Source organism: Oncorhynchus nerka, linkage group LG12, assembly GCF_034236695.1.
Source record: "Oncorhynchus nerka isolate Pitt River linkage group LG12, Oner_Uvic_2.0, whole genome shotgun sequence".
In the NCBI taxonomy this organism is placed as follows: Eukaryota; Metazoa; Chordata; class Actinopteri; order Salmoniformes; family Salmonidae; genus Oncorhynchus; species Oncorhynchus nerka.
In genome coordinates, this window is record NC_088407.1 from 83462384 (window position 1) to 83475824 (window position 13441).

A 13441-nucleotide genomic window follows, 5' to 3' on the forward strand; every position below is an offset into this window, starting at 1 on the left:
TAGGGGATGTTTCATAGGACAGGATAAAGTCTGGGTCTTTATTGTGATGTTCCATAGGACAGGATAAAGTCCGGGTCTTTGTTGTGATGTTTCATAGGACAGGATAGAGTGTGGGTCTTTATTGTGATGTTTCATAGAACAGGATAAAGTCTGGGTCTTTATTGTGATGTTTCATAGGACAGGATAGAGTCCGGGTCTTTATTGTGATGTTTCATAGAACAGGATGAAGTCAGGGTCTTTATTGTGATGTTTCATAGGACAGGATAAAGTCTGAGTCTTTATTGTGATGTTTCATAGGACAGGATAGAGTCTGAGTCTTTATTCTATAATATGTTCTCTGTTATTGGGGGTGTTGCTGATCAGGCAATGGTTGTTAACCTCTTCGATATAGGGGATGTTTCATAGGACAGGATAAAGTCCGGGTCTTTATTCTATAATATGTTCTCTGTTATTGGGGCTGTTGCCGATTAGGAAATGGTTGTTAAGGTGGTGTCTCACAGAGACGAGAGTCCGTTTTGATTGAAGAAAAGGAGTGTGATGTAGACGTCTGCAGACTACAGGGATGAGTCCATATACACTACTAACTATAGCACGACACGATCAGTAAGAATGTAAGGTCCTGATTTGGGTACTGGTCACTGCCTTTCTTGTATTTGTTCTGTTCGTTCTGTTATTTTTAGGGTCAACATTAATATTGATTACTGCATTGTTAAGTTTGGAGATTGCAAGAAAGGCATTTCACTGTACTTAAAACAGTAACATTAAAACTTGAAACTGTGTTTTAATATTTAACCAGGAAATCCAAATGAGGTCAATTGATCTCTTTCCCTCTTTCCTTGTTGTCTGTTACGATCCCCAGTTTCTGTTTTGAGTTTGTATGTGTTTGTATGTGTATGTTTCAGGAAATGGCTTCCTGGATTTGAAGCAGCTGATTGGTCGGCCCCATCGACGACCCCGCCCTCTTGTCAGGGGATACAGCTGTCTGCAATTACCGACTCCTGCAGCTTGAAAAGCCAGTGTTCCTTTGTTAGGAGAGAGAGCTTTTTTGATGTTCTGTGTTGGTTGTTGCTCAGAGACAGGTTTTGTAAAAGATTTTGTAGCCGGTCCTGCTGAGGTATGTGTATGCCAAAAGGACTGTGTTTGTTATTATTGAAATGGTTCACTTTAAGTTAGTAATTATTCTGTTTTTGTTCCCAGGGGGGAAGGCACCTTGGGAGTGTTTAGGCAGGAGGCCTGCGGGCATGCATATACCTGTCGTATGTACTCGAGTCTATGCACACTTGGTAAGACCTGAGTGGATCACCCCCTGTATTTTGGTTAGCGTGCTAGGTGGCATTAAGAATAAGGTAGGAGAGGGGGCTCTAACTTTTACTTTGGTTCCGTCCAGCCCCTTTTCCCCAAATTACCGTGTGAAGGAAGAATAAATTCCCTGTTAACGGTAATATTCTCTGCCTCTGTCATCCTTACCCGCACCTACAGTCACATCCCTCTTCACTCCACGAGGAGTTGAGTGTAGCAGGTTGTTGCGTTCCCCCCTCCCAAGAGGCGTGCGTAACATTGTCCAATAACACCTGACCAAAGAGCACCTTCAACCTCTGTTTCGGTGATCTACTGACTAGTATATCCTTTAGATGCATTGTTCCCCTTGTTATTGCCAGGAGACTGTTACCATGGCCACCATGACCCTATCACTGCTTCTCCCTGCTGTTCTGCTCGGAACACTGACAGGTAAAATACATTCCATTCTATTCCGAAATCATTTTAAGTTAAATTATTACCACAATTTTTATTTATTTACAGAGGAAATCCTTTGTATCACTTTTTTGAGGGAGACCTAGGCTGCATCTTTAATGTCAGCCTATTCCCTACATAGTGCCCTACCTTTGACCAAGGCCCATAGGGCACTGCTGTAACGTAGTGCACTATATAAGGAATAGGATGACGCCAGACGCCCTGTGAGATTGCTGGAGATGTTGCGGGGGCTTAACTTGTTTGGAGACTTCACCCTGCAGTGTGACAACCAGGGACAATACACCCCTCAGCAGTGGCTGGGCTCTGCAGGTTACCACACACATGGACATACGCTGGAAATGTAACAAACTATTAACATTTCATGTGTGATTATTGTATTTCCAACATTCTTTTTTTTTTTTGTACATTTCTGGTAAGTTTCTGTTGTGTGGACAGAAGATCCATGGTACCGAGTCCACCAGACACTGCTCACATTGTGAGAGGACAGGTAGGATGTGTTTATCTGTGTGCATTTATACACTCACTGTACAAAACATTAAGAACATATGCTCTTTCTGTGACAGACTGACCAGGTGAAAGCCTATGATCTCTTATTGATGTCACTTAAATCCACTTCAATCAGTGTATATGAAGGGGAGACAGAATATATGTTGTTAAACCTCAGCAGTTGAGACATGGATTGTGGATGTGTGCCATTCAGAGGGTTAATGGTCAAGACAAAAGATTTTAAGTGCCTTTCTAACAGGTTATGATCATAGATGCCAGGCACACCGGTTTGAGTGTGTCAAGAACTGCAACGCTGCTGGGTTTATCACAACAGTTTCCCGTGGGTACCAAAGGACATCCGTAGAACTTGACACAACTGTGGGAAGCATTGGAGTCAACATGGGCCAGCATCCCTGCGGAACACTTTCCACACCTTGTTGAGTCCACGCCCCGATGACTTGAGGTTGTTCTGAAGACCAAAAAGGGGGTGCAATTCAATATTAGGAAGGTGTTCTTAATGTGTTGTCTGTCATTGTATGCATATTTCTATTTTTAAGAAAGCAAAAATGGCAAGTAATTGCATCTTGTTATATAAACCAGTTTTTTGTTTTTTTGAAAATGTGCCATATCACCCATTTGCACAAAATACTAGGCCTGCTTACAATGCAATACTTCAACCTTAAGGAATTGTGCATACGCATGGTCTAACGTTTGCATTAAGCTAAGAACGTTCTCACGCCAAGTTAAATTTTTATAAATGGCAACATGCATGTTTTGATATATTGTAGACATTGTAGACATGAAGTTCTAGGAGAGATGAGTTAGATACCGTCTCCATTAGACACCTATACTGGCAGCAGAAGAGAGAGAAAGGTGGATTTGTCTTTAAAGTTTGACGAAGATCCTACTCCCAGCACAGTGAACTGGGGTATATGTAAAAATAAACATGACCTATTACCCTAACTTCAATATCAAGCAGTCATAAAATGTTATTTTAGAAATTACTGAAATGTTGAGGTGGGACCAGGTCATTGTTTTACAAGTCACAAGTAAGTCTCAAGTCAAGACAGGCAAGTCCTAAACTTTGAGTTGAGTCCTAAACAAGTCAATGTGCTCTTCACCAAATGTAATACCATTTCATATTTAATGAGTAATAGTATATTACATTTATGCAAATCATGAATGCTTCTAAAAATATATTACTTTCCAATTAAACTTTGTATTTCCATGGGTAGCCATGAGACAGACATCAATATGACAAAAACTAAATATTCAAGTGCTCTCTCCAGATATACTCTATATACTTAAAACAATCCTGCCATAAAGTTACAATTATTTATTAAAAAAGGTACATCAAAACAACTGATACTGAACTTCAAGTAGGCCTACAATTTCAACACCGGCCTGAATGTCTGAGAAAAAAACAACACAGATCCCAAAGATGGGAGTTAAACCTGAACATGGAGACTGTGTGTGTGTGTGTGTAATGCATAGTTTCATTTTTTTTTTCTCTTATCTCGGCCCTATGATGCATTGCATTTGCAAAAGACCAAATTCGATAAAAGTCTGTCAGTCATTTGTGCACGATGAGGCCGCGGTATGATGCCACCATGGCTGAAGATACGCTCCACCGGGGCACTGGAGGCAGGCACTGCCAAGACCCTGATGGCCACTCGAGACAGTGAAGGAAGAGACTTCCTGTTCATTGCCCAGAACAAGAGGGCATTCTGTCCTTCGCATATGTCAAGGTAGTGACTTAGTTGTAGTGCTGGAGTGGTCCCAACAGCTTTCTTCTGCCTCTTACAGTATGCTGCAAACAGCCCATCTTCTTGTCCAAGGCTATAGTCCTCTCGCTCTTTCTCATCAACAAGAGGCACAGCTTGCTCAGTCCCTGTAGCATCTTCCAGAATCAGTTCTGGTAAAAGATGTGAAAGCATAGCAGAAAACAAAAAAGGCCAGTATTAAAGTATTGGTGATGCAGTGGGTTAAACTGAACAAGTATTATTGTTGCAGTCAATTGGATTAAATTGAGAAAAAGTTACATTAAACTCAATAATATTTACCTTTCACTCTCTGTGCCACCTCCTCCTTGACCTCCTCCTTGACCAGCACATGGTGCTCCACCCACATCAGAGAAAAAGCCGGATCCAAGGCAGCTGCTTTGAGGTAGACTGGATCTGAAAATGGGGCAGTGATTCCATCTTGTGTCCAGGCCATTTTCACATTGATGAAGATTCCAAGAAATCTTTTGTTCAGGGATGCCTGGAGACTTCTGACCAGGCCGCTCAGGAAATGGACTTGAGGCTTCCGCTGCTCCAGGTGGTGATTCAGGGACAGGACCGAGGGAACAACAAAACTGATTGTGACGATCTTCTCCCCCTGTGTCATATCTGTTGCTTCTCCAAATGGCTTCAGGATGTCCACCAACTCCTTCAACTTATTCCACTCCCGTACTGTGAACAACAACTCCTTGTGCCCAGCCTTTTCTAGAACATGACTGAGCTTTCGATGGTCACATTGAACAACTGCCTTCACTTGTCTCAGTGTTGAATTCCATCTTGTGTTGACAGCAGCAGGGATGCCTCTTTCCCCAAATTCAGCTTCAAACACCCCTTTGAATGTTGTGTTTGTATGTAGCAGTGAGCTGATTTTTGATAACTTTGAAAGAGAAGGAGTCATCACTTTTGTTTCTTTCAAGCCATCTCCCACCACCAGCTGGAGAGTGTGGGCAAAACACTGCAAGCGCTGTTTTTTTGCAATAGTAGCATCCACTGTTTGCTGGTCTTCCAGGGTTAGGTCATTCCAGAGCTCTGGGTCATCAAGGTGATCTTCATCATGTACTTCATCTTCTTGTTCAATGGGGAAGCACACCGTGAATGCTTTTCTCATGTTGGCAGCATTGTCACTAATGATATAGTCCAATTTATCTTTGATCCCGTACTCACCACATATGGCCTCAAATTGCTCACAGATTCTTTCGGCCATGTGTGGGCCTTTGACGCTGTCACAGGCTAAGAGATTGGATTTGAGCTGTAGCCTCTCTCCATCTTTCTCCATACAGTGCACAGTGACACCAAGGAACCCCCTCATCTTCCGGTCGGACCAAATGTCCACTGTGACTGAAACATGGTCTGTGTTGCTCAACTGAGTTTTCAGTTTTGAACGTCTCTTTGTAGCGAGGTTCTCTACTTTTGATGTCAATGTTCTACAACACACTGGGCTGTACTTACTGTCAACCACTGACAGAAAGTGACGAAAACTCTTGTTTTCCACAACAGACAGAGGCAAGTTGCAATCGATAACCAGGTCGGACAGTATTGCATTGTTGATAGCTTTCTGCTGTGGATGATTCATGCTGTACTGCCCTACACGGGTCTCCGTGAACTGTGAGATTGGAGACTGTTGTGGTTCACTTGTGACACTTTTGTTCATCTGGTATTGTTCAAATCTGTAAACACATTAAAACATATATTTGAGCGGGGCAGTAGCACAATCTTGGGTGCAAAGATCACGTTCCCGCCCTGGCTGACTGTGTGGAGGCTCATTGATTTAACGTTACGTTAACCTACATGCTATACTAGCAGTTATATTTAGCTGCCGGCTATATATTAGCCACGACTTACCGTTCTTTGTGCAGCTTCAAATGTCGAACAAAGTTGGAAGTTGTTGCGCCTCCATCTGTAATTTTCTTCCCGCATGTTTTGCAAGTTGCAATCCGTTTTGTGTTGACTACAGTGTAGTCTGTATATCCGAAAATAATAATTTTGGGTATCATCTTTCCAATGGCTCAATCTGAATTCACCCGCAGACGTTCCTCTGTATTGCCACGCTAAACTTTTTCTCCGCTGGCACAATTTGATTGGCTGCTGTCCGATTCAAACTGTTTTCTGTTAAATGGAGAGTTGATGCGCTTAACACTTTATTTTTCAAATAGCGTCTTTTTTTATATATTTGGGTTTGGGGAGGATATCAAGTCAGTTCGAGTCATAAGGCTCAAGTCCAAGTCAAGTCAAGTCACGAGACATTGGTGTCAAAGTCGAGTTGCAAGTCATATTTGTGACTAGAGTCCAAGTCATGTGACTCAAGTCCACACATCTGAAATGTACTGACACTCAGATTAAACCCACTACACACAAAGAAAGGAATGAGAAAGTAAATTGTAAATCAGTCATTTTATTAAGTGAAGTGTGATGCCCGACTTTGAGAAAAGTGATAAGCCTAGTCCTAGTTTAACACAGACAGATGCAGGAGGTTGTGTAAAGCAGCCATCAATAATCATGATAGAAGCACAATAACAGAGATCCTGCCATCATCATCATCCTCCTCGTCTGTCTTAATATGCAGTTACTGACAGGGTGCCAAAAGGAACGCACTTCTCCCTTCAACCATTTTGTCAACATGCAAAACAGACACAGTAATCATGATTCTTTCTTTTGACAAATTACAATAAAATATGAAGACATCGTACTATGAAAAAAACAAAAAACAAACGAATGCTGAATGGCCTAGTTCTGTTTCCATTTAAAGGTATTTAATACACCCTCTCATATACACACAAACATCGTACAAAACGCACACCCTTCACCATCCCTCCACCACCTCTTTGTTTGTCTTCTGTCCCGCAAACACTTTTCTGTTTCTTTGAACTTGAAGCTGAAAGGAGATGATGGAAGAGAGGAATACATGTTTAGCTTGTTCAAAACCATCTAGTCTTTCCTGTGTGTGTGTGGGGGGGGGGGTTCTACAACATTTGGGGGAATTGTTTTAAGATCATACCAAGGATCATTTAGCTATTAGATTATTTTTTTTTTTTTAAGTGAAAATTGTACATTTGGACTTACTGCTATTAGCCAAACAAACTCATTGAATAACAGACTCACTATATGGAACAACAGAGTCCCAAAATAAAATCTAAAGAAGTTTGTTCTGAAGTGTCTATCCTATATCTGAAAGCAAACAGTTGCAAAAGGTTTTGCAACGGTAACAGTTTACTCCAAACATATGTTTTGCCACAAAAACAAGTTTCTATTGGAAGAAACTCTATTGGTAGGAACTCAGGTTAGTCCCTACATGTTTAATTCCATTTGCTTCTGTTTATATCCATTTGGTTTGGTTCCAAGTGAACACACCCCAGTTCAGGGTATGACATGAGCTAACAAACTATACCGTGGCTCCCTCCAGCATGTGTTGGTCTTTCTGGAGAGCATTATGCAGGCCTTCCTCAGACGTGTAGCCGATCCAGCAGAAGCCTCTGTGGAATCCTGTCTCCTTGTCCTGTTAGAAGATATACATTGTGAGGTGAATATAGAGGTTGTGGTATATATTATTATTGGACCATGCTGGTCATTTATGAACATTTGAACAGCCATGTTCTGTTATAATCTCCACCCGACACAGCCAGAAGAGGACTGGCCACCCCACATAGCCTGGTTCCTCTCTAGGTTTCTTCCTAGGTTTTGGCCTTTCTAGGGAGTTTTTCCTAGCCACCGTGGTGCTTCTACACCTGCATTGCTTGCTGTTTGGGGTTTTAGGCTGGGTTTCTGTACAGCACTTTGAGATATCAGCTGATGTACGAAGGCTATATAAATACATTTGATATACTGGTAACTGCCAAAATAAAGGAAACACCAACTTAAAGTGTCTTAATAGGTCGTTGGGCCATCAGGAGTCAGAACAGCTTCAATGAACCCTGGCATAGATTCTACAAGTGTCTGGAATCTATCGGAGGGATGCGACATCATTCTTCCATGAGAAATTCCCTAATTTGGTGTTTTGTTAATTGTGGTGGAAAACTGTCGCAGGTGCCTCTCCAGAATCTCCAATAAGTGTTCAACTGACACCACACACAAAGTCACTGAAATCTCTTCTTCTAGCCAACATCATGGGCAACTGGGCATTTTATACATTGTTTGATGGGATGTCAATTGCTTATTTACTAGTGTGTTTCCTTTACTTTTGGCAGCTACCTGTAGGTCAAATGAAGATACACATTGTGATAGAGGGCTGGGTTTCTCACTTATTAAACAATCTGTTAAAAGGTGTACTTACAAAAGGAAGTAGGCATTTCTTGACTTGCCCGAACTGCCCAAAGTACTCCTTCATGCCCTCTGAAAAAAGAATGACAACATGTTATACTGTATGCTCTCCCACTGTAGCTAGTTATCTATAGTGCAAATGACTGTACTAGAGGACGTGGTCTTAATCTTTGACTATACACACAGACAATGATGGTTTAGCTAGCCAGCTGATGCCAACTATCTCATTGACATACATTACCCACATCATTAGGCTGCAATAAGCCCCACAACTTAGTAATCGGCACAACGACAATGTCAAATGAGCATTGATGAGAAAAAAAAAGACAGAAAGGTTGGTTAAATTAAAATAAGGTTAGCTGAAAGACGCAGCCACACATAGTTAGCTAGTGAGCTTGGCTAGCAGCAATGTCAAGGCAGCAGTCACACAGCATGATGTATAAAGACGCCTACAAAAGCATAAAATAGCCAACATACAGTCATTTTGTTTCCAATATACATTTAAAAAAGCATGCTTACTGCTTGCAATGGTCCATGGTATTTTAGACACAAACACCTCAAAAACCTTCTTAGACGATGCCATGTTGCGTCCTTGGAAAGCTAACTAGCTAGAAGTTACCTTTGACCCGAGTCACGTGACTTGACACACACCGGTGTTATTTAACTGTTAATTTTTCAAATATGGACTTAAAATCACTAAAAGCAAAGCTTTACTTTACATATTTAACATGCTATGCTTTTTAATGTTTTGCTTATTTTTTGTGTGTACATTTTAGAGTTGAAAGGTAATTTTAGTGATGACAAAGATGGCGGCCTCCATGGTGGAGCATGGAGAAGATGCATTTAGAAAATTGTTCAAATTTTACAAGCGAAGAAATCCTCCACCAGATCTCAGGGATGTCATTGACTTCTCGAAAATTGTGAAACATGAGAAGGTGAGCGTTTCCAAATATAGCTAACTAACAACTAAATATTGATGTGTAAACAGACAAACTTCCTGGTATAATACTACTGGCTGTAGCTAACTAGTTCGAAAGTACTACCATATTTCCTTCTGATATACAATTAACACCTAGAAAGGTAATTAATGTGCTGTCATACGAAGTCAACTCTTCGATAAATTGCAGTGCATTTACCACTTTTGCGTGGGCGTGTCACTCGCCATTTGTTGTTCGTTTTATTAGAGAACTTAACAGCAAAACAACTGCGATTAGATTCAGATTTTCAGAAACAACTAAAACACAATCACGGGTCTTTCAATTTCCACGAAATAAACCGTCATTTTCAGAGTAATCATCTTCCACTTTGCAAACTGTTCAGTCAGAAACCAGTCTCCAACCTTTTTATGCAAGTCAGATACAAATGTAATGACAGGCTTGATGGAAACAGAACATGTCAGTAAACTTTGCAAATGTTGACAAAACAAAATACTTTAGACAAATGTTTTTTACGGTAAAACAAATGCGAGATATGTCAGTGTAAACTATATATAATGTAATGACCTGACTAGATCATAAATGAACAATTGTCCAGACAGAGGCTTGAGTTTGCGAATTGACGGTTTATTGAACCAACTTTACACAGGCTACTGTTTGGGCCGTAGCACACGCCAAATAGATGACAGATAACCCACAAGCCAATCGTGACCTTCTCTTGTGAAGCCCAGATGTAAGAGAGAGAGAACAAAGGCTGAACCTGGTCTTAACTTCCAATGCCCAACCCCCCTCCACGCCACTCCGCCAACCACCAGGATGCCCGGCATCAGAACATTCCAGGCATTCCCGTGATTGGCAGATAGCAGGTTGATTGACATGTCGGACCCCGCAAACACCGGGTACTGGTCAGTACAACACAACCACCTCCTAGCCTAGCACATAACACACAGCTGTCTGTGCGGGTCGCTACACAGCCCCCCCACCACAAAGTCCCTCGTCCCCGAGGGAACAAACAAAGTCTCTGAAGCGACCCGGAGGTCTCCTTTGCCTGCGTGGCCGTGATGGTCGCAGAGTGCCCCTCTGGGAACCAGGGGATGAAGGCAGGGATATGGGGGACAAGGAAGCGGGAACGGGTAATACAGTCCGTGGTTCTGGGGAACCACGCGGTGACACAGGGGGGGAGACAGGGGGAGTGGGCTGTCTGGAGCCTTGTCTGCGGCACCTGAGGGTGGGTGCCTGGAGAATGTCATTGCCAGAGAGGGGAATTGTGGGGGTTCCTGGGGTTTGGGGAGAAGAGGCCCCTCTGTATGGGGCTAACCTGTCCCGGTGCAGTGCCACCTTTCTCCCCCTGGGAGGAAGCTGCACCCGGTACACAACCTCCCCTACCCTCTCCAGGACACTGCAGGGTCCCACCCAGTGACTGTCCAACTTGGGGCATCTGCCTTTTTTCCTTAGGGGCTGTAGACCCAGACCAGCTCCCCAGCCACAAAGTGCCTTCCCGGGTGTGCACGTCATAGTTCCTTTTCTGCCTCACACCTGCATTCACCAGCTGCTCTCTGGCGAAGGTGTGGGCTGTCTCCAGGCGGTCCTGGAGTCTCCGGGCATACTCCGGCCCCGGAGGAACATGAGGGCTATCCAGGGGCCGACCAAACGCCATCTCCGCAGGGGTGCGGATCTCTCTCCCCAGCATGAGGAGGGCAGGCGTGCAGGAGGTGGAGTCTTGGACAGCGGAGCGGCATGCCATGAGGACCATAGGCAGGTGCTTGTCCCAGTCACGCTGGTGTTTGGAAGAGACGATGGCCAGCTGCTGTCCAAGCGTTTTGTTGAAGCGCTCCACAAGGCCATCACTTTGAGGATGGAGAGGAGTAGTGCGGGTCTTGTGCATACCCAGCCTCTCACACATGGTGGCGAACACACGGGACTCAAAGTTTCTGCCTTGGTCGCTGTGGATGGACTCTGCAGCTCCAAACCTGCTGAACATCCCCGCTGTCAGGGCGTCGACGATGGTCTCTGCCTCCTGGTCAGGCAGAGCATAGGCCTCGGGCCATTTTGTGAAATAGTCCATGGCCGTGAGCACCCAGCGGTTTCCACTGTCTGTGGTGGGGAACGGCCCAACTACATCCACTCCCACCCTCTCCATGGGAGCCCCCACTGGGAATTGTTGGAGCTGAGCATGAGAGCGGCCTGGGGGGGCCCTTTCTCGCTGTGCAGTTGTCACAGCGGCGACAAAAGTCCTCCACATCCCTCTTGTGCTGCCCCCAGTAGAAGCTCTGACGGAGACGGCGCAGTGTTTTTGTGACCCCAAAGTGTCCAGTCCCCACCCCCCCCATGAGTACTCTGGAGCACAGCCTCCCGCAATGCTTTTGGGACCACCACCTGCCACCTCTCCTCTCCCGTAGCTGACTCCTTCCATGCCCGCTGTAGCACGCCATCAGCCAGCCGCAGTCTCTCAAACTTCGACCACAACCCTTTGGTCGCGAGTGAGAGCGCTGTCACCTCTTCCCATGGTGGCCTCACCTGCGCCTCTACCCACTGTAGCACTGGCTGTAGGTCTGTGTCCCGTCCCTGCTGCTGCCGCCATTCAGCCACGTCGACAGTCTGCAGCTCACAGCAGACAGGCCCGCTCGCCCGACACACTGTGGCACAGACACCCTCCTCTGCCCGCAGCTCTCTCTCCCGTCCCTCTCTCCGTTCACAGTGGCGGCAGCCGTCTGCAGTACAGGGCCGACGGGACATGGCGTCGGCGTTGGAGTGGCGTGCCCCTGCCCTGTGCACCACCGTGAAGTCATACGGCTGAAGCTCCTCCAACCAGCGTGCCACCTGCCCCTCTGGCTCTCTGAAAGACATGAGCCACTGGAGAGCAGAGTGGTCAGTCCTTACAGTAAAGGGCAGACCACCCAGGTAGTACTTGAAGTGTTTGACGGAAGCCACAACAGCCAAGAGCTCCCGCCGGGTGACACAGTAGCGGCGCTCATGTTTGTCAAATGTTTTGCTGAAGTACGCCACCACTCTCTCCCCCTCTGGCCCCACCTGGGCCAGCACCCCACCATGCCCACATTGCTCGCGTCTGTGTCCAGGATAAAGGGCAAGGTGAGGTCAGGGGGGGCGAGCACGGGGGCCTCGATCAGTGCACGTTTGAGGGTGTTGAACGCCTCCTCACACTCCACTGTCCAAGTGAAAGCCTTGTCCTTCGGCAGCAGGCGGTTCAGTGGAGCAGCAATGCTTGAGAAGCCCCGTACAAACCTCCTGTAGTACGAGGCCAGGCCCAGGAAGCTCTTCAGCTGACGCTGGTCGGTGGGGGTGGGCCAGTCTCTGACAGCCCCTACCTTGTCCTCCATGGTGCTGATCCCCTCCTTCCCCACTCGGTGGCCCAAGAAGGACACCTCTCTCCTCATGAAGTGGCACTTCTCGGGGTGGAGCTTCAGACCTGCGGCAGCCACCCTCTCCAGCACACGCCGTAGCGCCCCCAGGGCTGACTGGAAGGAGCTGCCATGGGCCAGGATGTCATCGAGGTATACCAGGCACTGCTGTCGGGGGATGCCATCCAGCACCCTGTCCATCAAACGCTCAAAAGTAGCTGGAGCGTTGCACAGGCCAAAGCACAGGACCTTGAACTGCCAGTGTCCTCTGTTAGTGGAGAACGCAGTTTTGGCTCTGGCCTCTGGGGAGAGGGGCACCTGCCAGTAGCCGCTGCGGAGGTCTAGTGAGGAGAACCAGGAGGACCCCTAACCAGGTCCAGCGACTCATCGATACGTGGTATGGGGTATGAGTCCTTCCTGGTTACCTCATTCAGCCGCCTGTAGTCCGCACAGAACCTCAGCTTGCCCCCCCTTCTTCGGAACCATGACGACTGGCGCCGCCCAGGGGCTGTCTGAGGGCTCAATGAAGTCTGCCCGCTGCATCTCCAACACAGCCTTGTCTGCCGCCTCCTGGCGTGCCAGCGGGATACGGCGGGGACGCATCTTGATGGGTCGAGCATCACCTGTGTCGATCTCATGCTGCACCAGATGGGTCTGACCCACCTCTTCCTCACTCAACGCAAAGCTGTCTCTGAATTCAAACAGCAACTGCCACAACCGTCCCTGCTGCTCGGGGTCAAGACCAACACCGTTCCTCCCCCATATCTCCCTCACTGCAGACAGTGTCCTCTCCTCTCCCATCTGGGGTAGCTGGGCTGGGGGGGTGCGGCCCGGGCTCACAGAGGGCTGTGTCATGGAGGTAGCTGGGGGAATG

The 13441-nt window shown here is 46.1% G+C and overlaps 3 protein-coding genes across 3 annotated transcripts in view; 1 reads left to right on the forward strand and 2 right to left on the reverse strand.

Moving 5' to 3' along the window:
• Nucleotides 1-3365: 3365 nt before the first annotated feature.
• LOC115123549 (uncharacterized) lies at nucleotides 3366-6246 on the reverse strand. Its single transcript, XM_029652891.2, has 3 exons — nucleotides 5862-6246; nucleotides 4302-5686; nucleotides 3366-4153 (listed from the first exon to the last, which is right to left on the reverse strand). Exons 1-3 carry the CDS (start codon nucleotides 6011-6013, stop codon nucleotides 3762-3764), a joined length of 1929 nt encoding a protein of 642 aa, XP_029508751.2. The 5' UTR covers nucleotides 6014-6246; the 3' UTR covers nucleotides 3366-3761.
• A 145-nt stretch (nucleotides 6247-6391) lies between these two features.
• Nucleotides 6392-8913, reverse strand: LOC115123551 (SRA stem-loop-interacting RNA-binding protein, mitochondrial-like). Its single transcript, XM_029652893.2, has 4 exons — nucleotides 8793-8913; nucleotides 8287-8345; nucleotides 7405-7512; nucleotides 6392-6891 (listed from the first exon to the last, which is right to left on the reverse strand). The coding sequence occupies exons 1-4, from the start codon at nucleotides 8854-8856 to the stop codon at nucleotides 6820-6822; spliced, it is 303 nt and encodes a 100-aa protein (XP_029508753.1). The 5' UTR covers nucleotides 8857-8913; the 3' UTR covers nucleotides 6392-6819.
• A 23-nt stretch (nucleotides 8914-8936) lies between these two features.
• The window catches only part of LOC115123550 (nucleic acid dioxygenase ALKBH1), a 17741-nt gene continuing 13236 nt past the window's right edge, over nucleotides 8937-13441 (forward strand). The window contains exon 1 of the mRNA XM_029652892.2: nucleotides 8937-9208. Within this exon, the coding sequence (XP_029508752.1) occupies nucleotides 9071-9208 (138 nt within the window). The 5' untranslated portion in view covers nucleotides 8937-9070. The remainder of the gene's footprint in view (nucleotides 9209-13441) is intronic.

What these genes read in the sequence shown, in the direction of transcription:
- LOC115123551 (XM_029652893.2), bottom strand. Translation starts at nt 8,856, where the DNA reads ATGGCATCGTCTAAGAAGGTTTTTGAGGTGTTTGTGTCTAAAATACCA. An exon ending in ACCATGGACCATTGCAAGCA is followed by an intron (nt 8,346 to 8,792) that starts GTAAGCATGCTT and finishes TTCTTTTTTCAG; the next exon opens with AGGGCATGAAGGAGTACTTT. An exon ending in AGAAATGCCTACTTCCTTTT is followed by an intron (nt 7,513 to 8,286) that starts GTAAGTACACCT and finishes ATCTTCTAACAG; the next exon opens with GACAAGGAGACAGGATTCCA.
- LOC115123549 (XM_029652891.2), bottom strand. Translation starts at nt 6,013, where the DNA reads ATGATACCCAAAATTATTATTTTCGGATATACAGACTACACTGTAGTC. An exon ending in TTGAAGCTGCACAAAGAACG is followed by an intron (nt 5,687 to 5,861) that starts GTAAGTCGTGGC and finishes ATGTGTTTACAG; the next exon opens with ATTTGAACAATACCAGATGA. An exon ending in GGTGGCACAGAGAGTGAAAG is followed by an intron (nt 4,154 to 4,301) that starts GTAAATATTATT and finishes ATCTTTTACCAG; the next exon opens with AACTGATTCTGGAAGATGCT.